General features: G+C 38.4%; 1 protein-coding gene across 1 annotated transcript in view; it reads left to right on the plus strand.

The window, feature by feature from the left end:
• The window catches only part of LOC124613550 (E3 ubiquitin-protein ligase MYCBP2-like), a gene marked incomplete at its 5' end in the record, with an annotated part of 333858 nt that overhangs the window by 1359 nt on the left and 318263 nt on the right, over positions 1–14236 (plus strand). Inside the window, 3 exons of the mRNA XM_047142262.1 lie at positions 450–635; positions 743–919; positions 8575–8781. Coding sequence (XP_046998218.1) covers positions 450–635; positions 743–919; positions 8575–8781 — 570 coding nt within the window. The remainder of the gene's footprint in view (positions 1–449; positions 636–742; positions 920–8574; positions 8782–14236) is intronic.

A 14236-nucleotide genomic window follows, 5' to 3' on the forward strand; every position in this document is an offset into this window, starting at 1 on the left:
ATTTACTACCTCTCATTGTACTTATCTCCAGTCTCTTAAGCCTTTCAAGCATTTTATTCAACTTTACTTTATTTGAGGCATTTTATAAGTGAAATGAATATGAAATTGAATATATTCTGGTTGAATATGAATGAATAAAGCATGTGCTGATGAAGTGCAGATGGGACAGTTTTTTCAGAATTAGTCAGAAATATTCTGCATAGCTTGAGTATCCTGTCACAGTCCACTTATATATCTGTCAACTTATATATCACCATATATATCTGTGTATATAGCTGCCGTGTATATAGCTGCCAGGTGAAATCATTTACCCTAGGAACTGTTCATAGAAAGAAATCTGTTGTTGAGCCATTGCATGTGCTCTGTGTGACAATATTTGCTGTGTTGTAAGAAACTTGTTAACATATTGGTATTGTTATTTACATTTATCTCAATACATTTCTCTGTAGGTTGAGGTGAAAGCAGTTCCTATTGACAAAAAAGAACTAGGAAGCAGTGACCAGGGACGCAAAATGCGTCGAATAAGTCAACCTGATGCACTAACGTTTGGTGGTCATGCACATCCAACCCTTGATGTACCCTATGAGGTGACAGTGAAAGATAAGATGTGCTACTATGCCATCAGTCTGATGAAGGTACTTTCAATGTCTTGTGTTTGGTGTGAGTGTAGTAGACACATTAACAAATGAAATACCTGTCTTTATGTATGTTTCATTCTACTTTGTGTATGCTCTCTGTACAGGCATATGAAAATTACTCATTTGAAGAACTGCGGTACACATCACCTGCAGTAAAACGTTCAAGTGAGAATATGCTGGTACGGCCAAATGGTGATGGTACATATAGTGCTACTTGGACTCCAGGAAGTGTTGGTTGGTACTCAGTCCTTGTAACCATTGATGGTTATGATATGGAGGAGGTAAGGAGCACATTATGTACAAACCCCTCCACTCATTAGTGTTTAGATACATGCTACTGAGTTTAAATGGTTCAAATATCCAACTTTCAGTTAAGTATTGTTATTTAATAATCATCATAGACTCACAAAGACAATTCAGACATTTGTCAGTTGCAGCTACCTAGACAGTAATGAAATAAATCTAAGATTTCTATTGTTTGATGACTATGTTTAAATTATTTCTGGTTCTTTATGACCTAGATATTAGTGTATTTTAGATCCATGCAGCAAAGATATATAGAGCATTTCTAAATTTTGTTTACAAAGGATTATGACACCTACAGTGTGCCAAGTAGATGATTTCAGTAGAAACCCATATATGGCCTGTAACGATTTTGTGCTACAGGGACAAACATTGAAAACAATATGTTTCACTCCTCTCTATCTGCTGGGAGAATATTTCTAAGTGGGTGGACAGTTGTGGAAGTATAATTCTTTTGTAAATATACACTGAGAAGCTCAGTAGAATGATACTGCACTTAGAAGTTCATAACTCTGTATTTAATATGATTCTTCTGTGATTATTTCCTCATACTCAATATATGAAGTTTAAAACAGTAATTTTGTATATAATACGTCATGAATCTTTCGTCCCAGGCCTCCGTTCTCTGGAGAAACATTTTCTGCAGTTTAAATGTAACTTAAAACCATCCATCTATTTTTCCAATTTTTTTACCTTTCCATTATTTCATATATTTTTGACTGCATTCATTGTGGGTGTGGTTCATACCCATACAGAGGATGGGTTCTCTCATGTTCCACTGTCTTTCTTTCCTCATTCACAGTTATTTCTCTTCAAACAGGTAGTGGTGCTATTCCTGTGAGGTGGTAAAACTATTCAACTGGAGTGGATTTCAAACAACCTGTTAGTTTCTGTATGTGTCATTGAGAGCTATGTCCACCTGTTAAGCATATGTTGAATCATACCAAACATGACGTGCATACACTGTGATAGAATAGCACAGTGTCGTCGCAGAAGTTTATATTGTTTCAGGTTGACTATACCCACTGTGGTGCAACCAGTTTCTGTAGGAGATTGTTGCTGGTGGAAACTTTTGACCTTCAGTTCATGCAGTGCTTCTAGAAGCAAGAGATCTAGCAAGTGTCATTCCAAGATATTTTGAAGTCTGACAGTGTTCTAATTTAACACCTGACCACACTATTTTTAATTTGCAACTAGGTTCCCAGTTTCTCAAATGAAAAGCACTCACTTGTGTCTTTGAGAGATTTGGTTTGAGATGGTTTGTGTTGTAGTATCTGGAAAGATGTTTGAAGGCATTTGTGAAAGGCATTTGTGAGGATGTCCTCTAGTGATTCAAAATCTTTGCTCTGTGTGGCTAGAGCAAGGTCATTGGCATACAATAAGCTCCTGCTGCTGGGTGCTATGCATTGGTCATTTATGTATATATTGAACAGAGCTGGAGCCAGCACACTTCCCTGTGGGAGGTTATTTTTCTGTAATCGCCAACAGCTTCGTTGTTCTTGGAAGTCAATGATGAACCTGCAATTCTGCAAAAGAGTGGAACAAGTCTAGTTAAACTGAAACCTGTGGTCATGTTGTAGACTCTGGCTGATAGCAGCTGGTGATTGACTGTCATAAGATGCTGATAAACTCAAAAATCTCTACATGTATAGCAGTTCTTTCTCTCCCGTCCAGTGCTTGCTGTCTGCCCCACCTGGACCCCTCCCAAACCATGCGGGCACATCTGCATCGCCTGGTAAGGCTTGTGCTAGTAGAACAGGCAGCACAGTAAGTGTGTGGAGCCCAAGAAACAGCTGTGATCAACTGAGACCCCACCCCTACCACTCAACTTCCTGAAATATCAGTCACAAAGTAATTTTAACCAGAGTATAGTCACACTAGAGTCCCACTGTGAATGCTGCTGTCAGGCACAGGATGAGTTAATTGCTGTTTGTAAGCAGCAAGAAATTGCCCTGTCAACTGTCAACCTAGTGAAAACTGCTGGAAATTGGTGTGTTGTGTGAGCAACTGAGAAACATGGGCCATAGATACTTCAAGTACTATCCTCTCCTGTTGATACTGTCTCTGCTACAGGACATAGAGGGTATATTACCATTCATCCACTTGAGTGTGAGTGACATGTCCTGTATCATAGAGGTAAGAACCAGTGAGAACTTGAGGTATTACTCCCATTACCCTAACCAACAAGTTTGAGGTACCACCTTCCACTGACTGATTCTTGGCAAGTGAAATATATGACAATTAAAGGGCCTTTTCTGGAAGTGGCAACAAGGGTCGGGAAGGATCACAGTGATCACTCAGCATGTAAGCCTGGAGGCCTTGTTAGAGAGGCTGTTCCGGGAACCATTGAAGGGGACAGGGTGCAGTTAACTGAGTATTGTGGCACACATTGGAACAAACAGCGCCTGTCTCCTGGGCTCTGATATTGTACTTGGATCATTCTAGCAATTGGCAGAGAAGGCTGAGAAGACCCAACTTACTCATGTAGTTTTAACATAGCTCACAATCTGCTGCATTGTCCACAGTACTATTTGTAGCCCTCTGGTTCTGAGTTGAGTAGAAGGCTTGAAACAAATACATGGAAGGTTCTGTGAAGTGCTAGGCTGTGATTCTGAGACTTGCATCATAGGGGTAAGGACTGGAAGTGCCCTCTAAATGGCTTGGGTGTGCGCTACACATCAGAGGATGCTACCTTGGCGGTGTTTGGGCCACAATCAAAGATTTTTTAGGCTGGGTGAGTCTTCATTCAATCCAGATAATTGTAGTTGTAGGAGATAAAATTTTTTGAAACATAATTCTTGAAAATAACAGCGGTTGCAAAAAGCAGCAGTTGTTCTTCATGCCATCCTACAGTGGTTCATGCTCAATGGCACCATCTCCAGCAGTCAGTGTGGAGTGACGGTCTGAGGATGATCAAACACAAATCAAAACCAGTCAACTTTATTAAAATGAAAATTGTTGTATGCAATCTGAACTGTTTTTATAATATAAAAATTTAATAATTGTAGGAGACACCAAAGTCTCCATGGAAGATTGCAAGAAATACGTTCCACAGTTGAGAGTATTAAGATCCTAGTGATCAACTACAGAAGCATTTTCAGTGAGCTGCCAGAGTTTGAAATGCCCCTAAAAAGTGCTGGACCTCACATAATGCTAGGCCAGAAAGCTGTCTAGAACCCAGTACTGATATCAGTGAGACTTTTGTGGGAAATTTAAGCATACAAGTATTTTGAAAGGGTAAGCTAATTGGAAGTGGAGGTGGTGGAAACTCAAATTCATCGAGATGGAATTGGAAGCTGCATGCGAGATTGTTTGGGCAATGAGCGGTAGGCATAAAATTATAATTGAATTGCACAATCAGACACCAGACTCATTCCTAGATGTACCTGCAAGGCTTAAAAGAAAACCTCAGTTCACTAGCATGTATACACCCAAATTCTACTGTCATCATCAGACTAAACTTAAATTGTACAACAATTACTGGGATACTCACACTTTTGTATGTGGTGGGTATGACGAAACACCCTTCGAAACAGTATTAATACCTTCTCAGAAAGCTACCTAGAACAGATAGTTCAGAAGACAACTCATGGTGGAAGTATATTGGATCAAATTGTAACAAATAGAAGTGACCCCTTTGTGGACGCCCATGTTGTAACTGGTATCTGTGGCCATGAGGCAGTTGTAGCAACAGTGACTACCACAGTACAAAGAGCAACTAAAACAAGTAGTAAGGTTTATAGTTTAGCAAACTAGATTTAACTCTAAACAGAAACAGGTTTATAAGAATAGTTGACCATACTCCGTATAGATATGTATGTAGTAGGAATATAATAGAGGGAAACATTCCACGTGGGAAAAATATATCTGAAAACACAGATGATGTGACTTACCGAACAAAAGTGCTGGCAGGTCGATAGACACACAAACAAACACAAACATACACATGAAATTCAAGCTTTCGCAACAAACTGTTGCCTCATCAGGAAAGAGGGAAGGAGAGAGAAAGACGAAAGGATGTGGGTTTTAAGGGAGAGGGTAAGGAGTCATTCCAATCCCAGGAGCGGAAAGACTTACCTTAGGGGGAAAAAAGGGGTATACACTCGCGCGCACACACACACACATATCTATATATCCATCCGTATGTGCGGATGGATATATGTGTGTGTGCGAGTGTATACCCCTTTTTTCTCCTCAAGGTAAGTCTTTCCGCTCTCGGGATTGGAATGACTCCTTACCCTCTCCCTTAAAACCCACATCCTTTCATCTTTCCCTCTCCTTCCCTCTTTCCTGATGAGGCAACAGTTTGTTGCGAAAGTTTGAATTTCATGTGTTTGTTTGTGTGTCTATCGACCTGCCAGCACTTTCGTTCGGTAAGTCACATCATCTTGTGTTTTTAGATATATGTATGTAGTAGAATAGTTAATAGTGGGAGGGATCCTCCATGATATAAAATGACTCTCAAGAAACTTCTAAAGAAAAAGAGACTACTGCGTAATAGGTGTAAAACAAAACATAGCGTTAAAGATAGATACACTGAATGGCACACATTTGGCTGTCAAGCAGAATGACTTTAATGACTACAGTAGTATAATATTATCAGAACAACTCTCACAAAACTGAAAGAAATTCTGGTCATATGTAAAGGCTATTAGTGACACCAAAGTTAGTGTCCTGGTGCTCACAGATGATACAGGAACTGAAATCAAAGTAACAAAAGAAAAAAGAGAAATGCTAAACTCTCATTTTCAGATGTTCCTTTACAAAAGAAAATCCATGAGTATGGTTGCAATATAATTCTAGCACCACTGCATAAGTCGAGTGATAGAGATATTAGTGTCAGTGCCATTGAGATGCAGTTGTCTTAATGAAGTTCTGCCTGACGAAAGCTGCAAATATATTCAGTTACATCTTGGCAACATTTCAAAGTATTGGAAGAATTGGTAACTTGCTTTAAATGCTCAGAAATGTAAAACTGTGCACTTCATAAAATGAAAAAAATCTAGTGCTCTATCAGTGAGTTATAAATGGACTCAGTTACCTCATAAAAATATCTGGATGTAGCAGTTTACAGGACTATGAAATAGAGCAGTGACATTGACTCATACACAAGTAAAACAGATGGCAGTCTTTGGTTCATTGGTAGAATATTAGGGAAATGCAATCAGACTACAAAGGAGATTGCTTATAAAACACTTGTGTGACCCATTTAGGATATTGCTCCAAGTGTGCGATAAACTTATTAAATAGAAGTAACAGGGGATACTGAACATATACAGAAAAGACAGCACAAATGGTCACAGGTTTATTTGACCCATGGGAGATCATCACGGAGGTGCTGAAGAAACTGTACTTGCAGATGCTTGAAGATACCGGTAGACACAAATTATCCCATGAAAATCTACTTACAAAGTTGCAAGAACTAACTTTAAGTGAGGGATGTAGGAATATACTACACCCTCTACATGTAGCTACTAGGGAGATCAAGAAGACAAGATTAGAATAATTACAGCTCACCCAGAGGCATTAAGCAATCATTTTTCCACATTTCACATGTGAATGGACTATGAACAACCCTAATAACTGATAAATGGGAAGTACCCTCTGCCTGCATTTCACAGTGGTTTACAGAATATACATGTAGCTGTAGATGCAAATGACTACCTGTGTGTATAAACATTATTATTTAATAACAGCACTTTCATGTGTTTCTGCTGGCCTGTCAAACATTGGAATTCAAAATTAATGTGGCACGCAGCAATTAATTTTTGTACATTTTGTAAGGGGACTGGTTGTACGCTTTGTGTTCCCACATTGATGACATATTTCCAGTGCCAGTTCACATGGGGCCCACAGCAAATTGAAAGTACATACAGAAAAAAAATGCACTCTCCTATGTAGTACCACACAGGAAGGTGCTCTCTAAGCTGCTGCTTGGAAACGGGCAGAGAGCGAGCAGTTTTAATATTGGGAGCTGCAACTTCTCCAGTTAGGGTCTCACAATTTGATTTGAAAAATATTACTTCTACAATTCATTCTTTGATGTAGTTCTGTTCAGAGTATATCTGAATAGCAACAGAATCAAAATGAAGTTAGCCTTGAAACTGTGATTGAATAATTCAAAAAGCTTTCATTTCCTGTTATAGAACTTGCGCAATTGGTCATGCTGTGTAGTTTATAAACAGTCACAAAATTTTAACACTGGATACCAGAAAACTTGATTTTACATTTCTTTATGAAAAAAAACTGCTCAGGCTCTTGAAGTTGAATATTTTTATTTTGGTATTGCTGACATTTATTGTTTCACAAACATTGGTACAATCTGTAGCTGGAACACATCCACAAGTCACAATCCTGTTGATATGAGCAGTCTGATCCCAGCTAACTAGATACTGAAGAGAATCTAGGCAGAAAATCAAAATCCAAACTCACTATGAGTAAATGAGTCAATAGTGCAGTAGAAACCTGTATCAGAAATAAAATATGTCATTCTTTGACCTCATGCATGCTGCAGATCAAAAATAAAAGAAAATGTTGTATAAGAATAGTCATTAGAAGATTTCAGACAGAGTATGTGCTGCGTTTAGGTTGACAACAAGTCAAGCAGGCCAGCAACTATCTGAAGTATTCTGCAGTTGTGAAGAGAGGGAACTGATGGCTGCTTGTGCTGGTGTTATATACTGATATTGGTGAGAGAAGCAGACCGCTCCATACATAGCTGGCTGAAGGAATGGTGGTCACATTGTGGTTGGTGCAGGCCTGACTTCTTGATGATACACATCTTCAGTTGTTATTGCAGCTCTCATTCAGTAGGGGCATCAATAGAATTGCCAGACATTTGAAAACTCTCTTTATGAGTTGAATTTATTGTTTTCTCTTTGTCTCTGTTTCTTCTCTAAGAATCAATGTTTTACTTAATGTTGATGGTTGTTGCAACTTCCCTTCACAAGAGATAGAAATTGTTTTGATGTTCAAGCACAACATGCATGTGCGAGCGTGTGTGCACGCGTGACACACACACACACACACACACACACACACACACACACATACACACACTTTTTGATCCACAATGAATATAGAGAGGGCCGGTTCAGGAACATTCCCCCCGCTGCTCTGACCCCCCATTCCCCTTCCCCGTATACTTTCACCTCTGTCAGAGTTCACTACTCATATGTACTGTTTACAAATTTTGCACTTGCATGCTCCTAGTGCCCCTCTCCACATGGTGTCCCAAGCAGCTGCTAGTAATTGTGATTCGTCTTGTATAAAAATCTTACAGTTGTGGTACCTCCTCTCAGTTTTGCACCCCAAGCAGCAGCTTTTGTCACTTGGGTCTTATTAAACTGGCCCTGGATATAGGGTATCTTGATTGTAATTTGTAGACACCATTAACACTGATATTCCAACTTATAAAAATTCTCCACTGGTTTTTAAATAAAAAAATGGTACAATGACATCAAATCAATTATAGAATTAAAGCAAAAGGTCCGTCCTCAGATCAGTGTGTAAAAATTTTAAATTTAAAAGATGTCAGGCTAAACTGAAAAAAAAAATAGATCTCTGATTTTATATAGGTAATGCTAATATCTCTGATAACTGTATTTACATTTACTTTTTTTTATTGCTGCAGGCATATAAAGTTGAAGTCAAGGAACCACCTCAGGGCATGACACCACCAACACAGAGTGTAGTGAAAAAGGCACCACATCAGCCCAGCCGACTCAGGAAATTTGTTGCTAAAAATAGTGCTGGGCTGCGAATCCGTGCTCATCCTTCTCTACAGAGTGAGCAAATTGGTGTGGTACACGTAAATGGAACTATTGCTTTTGTGGATGAGGTAATGGATTTCAAATTAGGGTGGCAAGCACCAAACTAGTATAAATTACTCTTGTCGTAACTCTTACTCCTTTAGTCTGGACTTCTTTAGTAAATTACTTCTGTAGTAATATACTCTTTTAGTAACTGTTGGAGAGCTCAATTTCTATTTACTTTTTTAGTTTAACTAAAGTAGTAACGCCTTTTTACTAAAGAAGTAAGTCATTTCTGCACACTGCTGGCACGTGCATTACGTTTCCTCTTGGAAAATATTGATTGTCGGCAGACATTATTGCATCACATTTTGCGTAATTTATTTTCATTGCTATAATTTTAGAAGCTAGAAAGGATTATTAAATTGAATTATTAAAATCGGAAAATCTACTTGCTGTTGTACTAATTAATGATAAGATCTGTGTATTATGAAAAAGAAACATCCTATTCATGGATGAATTCATTGTTAACCCTGCCATCTACAGCTACCAACATCCATTGTTGGTTGGCAACAGGTATTAATTTAAGCAACAATTTGAGATAGTAGCTAGTAACATCATGGAGGTAGCCAAGAAACATTCAAAAAACGTACCAGAAAATGAAAGAGAACGTTTTGTTGAAATAATGAAAAAGTACATAACTACTATTGAATCTGATAAGCACTGTGTCAACATGCTAAAAAGAAAAAGGATTCTTGGGAATACAATACAGAAACTTACACAAAATTCAAATGAGCAGCTTAAAGTAACTTAAAATGAAAGCTACATATAATCAAGAACAATTTCAAACTGGCAGTGGAGTAGTTGAGACGAAGATCTATGATATAAGCCAAATGGTTGTTGATATGGTCCAACAAGTTTTTGGGGTGTAGCTGGAGTTAACGACAATGACACATCTGAAGATAATGTGATACTTTCAAGCAACTTCGATGATGGTAAGTGCTCTGAAGGTAGCGATGAAACTGCTGAAGATGGAACTTTATCCTATAGTCATGCACCTCGGCCTGCATTCTCTGGTGGGAGCTTATCAGAAGATGCGCCCAGAAAAAGAAGGTGAGAACATGTGGTGTAGTGAAGAACTGAGAACTGTTGAAAAAAGCAGATGATCTCCAATCCTTAAAAATGCGTTTAATACAAGAGAAATACAATGCAAAAATGTTATTAATCAAAAGACAAAGAGAAGTCAGGGAATAAGAGCATGACCTTAAAATGGAAATTACGAATAAGTTCAAGAACATAAATGGAGCAAACTCCAGGTTCCAGCTCTTCAGCCAATGTGCTCGAGAAATTTGGGTTTTCTGAATGAATAAGAAAAAACAAATATATATAAAACATCTTTTATTTCTAGCTATTTTTTCAAATGATTAATATGTTCTTGTTTCTTGTATGGCATAATATTTGTGTTTATTATTTTAGCATTGGTACTAATTTTTGTTAATACCACATTGTAATGTTTATCTTAATTTGCAATATTATAAAAGAGGTCTTTTTTTATTTTAATTTGTTTTTTACAAGTAATTGAAACATTGTATGGCTGTGTGCACTTAATTATGAAATAAAATGAGAATGTTAATGCCCTAGCAAAAAAATAAGAAAGAAAGAAAGAAAAAAAGAACATAACTAATTACACATAAATAAAATGAGTCAGTTTTCACTGCAGTAGTAAAAAATAAATAAATAAATAAATAAAATCTGATTGCTTATTTATTCATTTAAGAAGAAAAAGTCTTTACACTAACTTCTAATTTTCTAGCAAATTAGGTATAATTTTAATTAAAGTAATTAAATATAATAGATCTTCTGACAGCCTGGTCTGCAGCATCTGCTTCTGGCTGAAATGCATATTGTTCAATGTCATTCACATCCATGGCATCAGGGTGAAACACATCTCTAATTTCTATTTCAGAGTTGTGTAGAACTGTAGCACTCACAGTAACATTCCCAAACTTGTTTGGTTTAATTCGCATTGTTTTAGTGAGAATTTGGAAATGTTTCTTCCAAACGCTGAACGCTCTCTCTATCACACATCTGGTAGCAATATGGGCTCAATTGTAGTGCCGCTTGGCTCCTGTGTGTGCTCGGAACACAGGCGTCATAAGGTGTTTGGAGAGAGCATATCCACTATCTCCAACAAGCAACCCATTATATTGTCCATTTTCAAATTCTGCAGCAACTCTACTATTGTCCCAAATAAATATACCATGCGTGGAACCTGGCCAATGGCTTACCATGTTCTAAATCTTCATATTGGCATCACAGATGATTTGTGTATTGATGGAAAAGAAATTCTTGTGATTTCTGTATAGTTCTGCTTGTGCTCCAGAAGGACAAAGTATGAGTATATGTACACAATCTGTGGCCCCTATGACATTTGGGAATCCACCAGTTTGATAGAATTCCCTTTTGTTCTTTGATATATTTTCTTGGCTCTGTGGCATGGACACATACAGTGGCTTTAGGGCAATTAAACTGTTTGACACACTGTTAAAAGCTCTTCCAGCAGTAGTAGTACGATCCTGTTATGATTTGATAAGTACCTGTGTGAAAGACGGTTCACAAAGAAGTTGCAGCCTAGGAGACAAAGCACAGTTCCTGTCAGAATTATGCTGCAGTAACAGCTCCAGCATACCAAGCAGCAACTCAAAAGATTCCTTACAAAACCCAAACCACTCTTTAAAATCACTGTCGCTATACATCACAAATGGGTCTCTTCCATCTGTTACAACCCTCATTCTTAGGATGTTCACCTCTTCCTCCGTCTCCATATTTTCTTCGTGGTCCAGGTAATCCATAGAATTTGACACAAAACACAGAACTCAAAGATCGCACCTTACTCTCTTACTTTACTCCTACTACTGTCTAGGAGTAAATTTTGGCCTTATTTCCTCCTTAAGTTACTAATGGAGTAGTGTACTCTTTCATGGTGCTCTCCTCCAGTAATGAAGTTAATAAATTTACTTTGGAAGTAAATGAAAAATTTACTCCTGGAGTAATTTACTCTTTTAGTTCAGTATTGTCAACTGGAAATTGCTGATTTCCGTCTCTCTCAGTAACTTACTACTTTAGTTTCACTTACTCCTGGTTGGTGCTTGACACCCTTAGAATTACTATTCAACGCTTTCATGAGGCCAATTATTATAGTCATTTCAATAGCAGTGTACACTGTGTCAATCCGCCGGCCAGAGTGGCCGAGCGGTTCTAGGTGCTACAGTCTGGAACCGTGCGACCGCTATGGTCGCAGGTTCGAATCCTGCCTTGGGCATTGATGTGTGTGATGTCCTTAAGTTAGTTAGGCTTAAGTAGTTCTAAGTTCTAGGGGACTAATGACCTCAGCAGTTAAGTCCCATAGTGCTCAGAGCCATTTGAACCATTTTTTGTGCCCTTCTAAATTTGTTTTTGTGTGTAGCAGCTGAAAATTATTGATAGTGATAGTTATGAAGTGAAAATGCTGCTCAAGAGCAGGTATTGCATCATGAATACCGACTGTTAAAACAGTAATGTACAAATGGAAAGTAAAATTTCAATATTCAATCTAAAGGATCAAAACAAGCAAGGTATGAGAAGAGATAAATAAGATTTAAGGGATATATAGTGCTATTTTGCCAACACACTTCCCATGGCTCTGTCTTAGATAACCCTGTAGGCAAGATTCTCAAAAAATGAAGTAATTTAGACTCACGGCCAATCGAATTAGACACACCTACCTATTGTTGTTAGCATCCTCTTTCACCCTGCTGACAGTGGTAACAGCGAATGTTGTGGTCTCCATGAGAAACCGAAAGCATTGAGAAACTTATCATGATCCATGATGGCTTAACCATTGCACACGACTCATGGATATTGGGAATATCCATGTGTGAGGCACATACATTGCCCGTAGGATGATAGTAGCAAACAAATGAGTGCACATAATTGAACAAGAGGGTCATGTATTACTTGTTGGCAAGGGATAATGCTAGATGACTTAACCTGTGTAAGTATCCCTTTTGTGCCTGAACAGTGCTCTGCTGCAAAGCAGGAATCATTGCCTCATAAGGTTTTTAATGCTTATAACCTGTCATCAGCATGTGCTGACATATACTGGAACTCATCAGTTGGGGTGATTTACTTCCAAGTTTCAAAAGTCCAACACTTGTTTTCCTGTGCCTTTGCTAATTTCTGTGCTCTGTAATGTGTGGTAAACAGAGGTACTGTATATGAGATGACTTCTGTACATCTGCCTTTAAACTAGCCTTCACCTCTCAATGATGTGAAGATTCACCTGGAACGATGTGATCTAGATTCCACGTTAAACTGTAGATCGCTTTTTCCAGTTAGGATTACTGGGCTGGGTTAGGGACATGCAAGTCACTGAAGTGAGAATGTGGTTCTGGATCGTATCTGCTGACTTGTTTTTGTTGTTCAGCACAGAATTTGCTGCTTTGTTCTCTGTTCTTTGTACAATCTTCAATCAATGAGGGCAACCCCTGTCATCAGTACACTGTTGCTGATGGTAGTTAACTGTGGTTGTGACACCTTTCCCTGTCTCAAGATACTCATGATACATTCTTGGTATAGTGGTCTATTGAAAGCCCAGTGGCTGCACTGCATCATGTATGGAATATTCCATGCATTTGGCACTTGCAGTCTGGCCACATTCAATTCTATCTTGTCCATCCTATTTTTGACTATTATTTTGTGGCCAGTAAAATACCTAACAACATTCCTGTCAGTCACAAAACCATTCCATATGCCATTGTAACAGGCATTGTAACAGGAGTGCTCCCTCTCTCTCTCTCTCTCTCTCTCTCTCTCTCTCTCTCTCACACACACACACACACACACACACACACACACACACACGCGCGCGCGAGTCTGAGTACAGTATTAAGTTGATCATGATGGTGAGGAATATGAACTAGGTTTTAGTATCGGATATCTACTTATAGAAGAAGACATATATTTTGTATTGTGAAGGTTGTGTACATAAATAATAGTATGGGTTAAAAAGGCAACAGTAAGGGCCATAAGTTTGTAAAATGAGAGCATTAAAGGCGTAGTATTAGTTACACAGTTCTGCAACATATGTCGCGGATGTATGTTACAAGGTGTACAACTTTGCTTCCACTGTTTTTTCCCCAACATTTGAGGCTTTAATGGAACAAATTGGTTACACATGTATCATTCAACGTATTTTCCATCGTTGGCCATTAATTTCTTCCATCTTTTGGTCAGTGTACGAATCCCGCATCGAAAAAATTGTTCATCTTTTGAAGCAATCCATGAATTGATCCAATTTGTGACTTCTTCATGAGATTGGAAGTGTTGGTCAGCCAGGCCATGTGCCATTGATCTAAACAGGTGATAGTCAGAGGGAGCAATGTTTAGAGAATACGTTGGGTGGGGTAGGACTTCCCATTTCAACGTTTCCAAGTATGTTTTGACCTTTTTTGAAATGTGGGGTCGAGCGTTGTCGTGCTGCAAAATCAATTTATCATGCCTCTC

This window comes from Schistocerca americana, chromosome 4, assembly GCF_021461395.2.
Source record: "Schistocerca americana isolate TAMUIC-IGC-003095 chromosome 4, iqSchAmer2.1, whole genome shotgun sequence".
In the NCBI taxonomy this organism is placed as follows: Eukaryota; Metazoa; Arthropoda; class Insecta; order Orthoptera; family Acrididae; genus Schistocerca; species Schistocerca americana.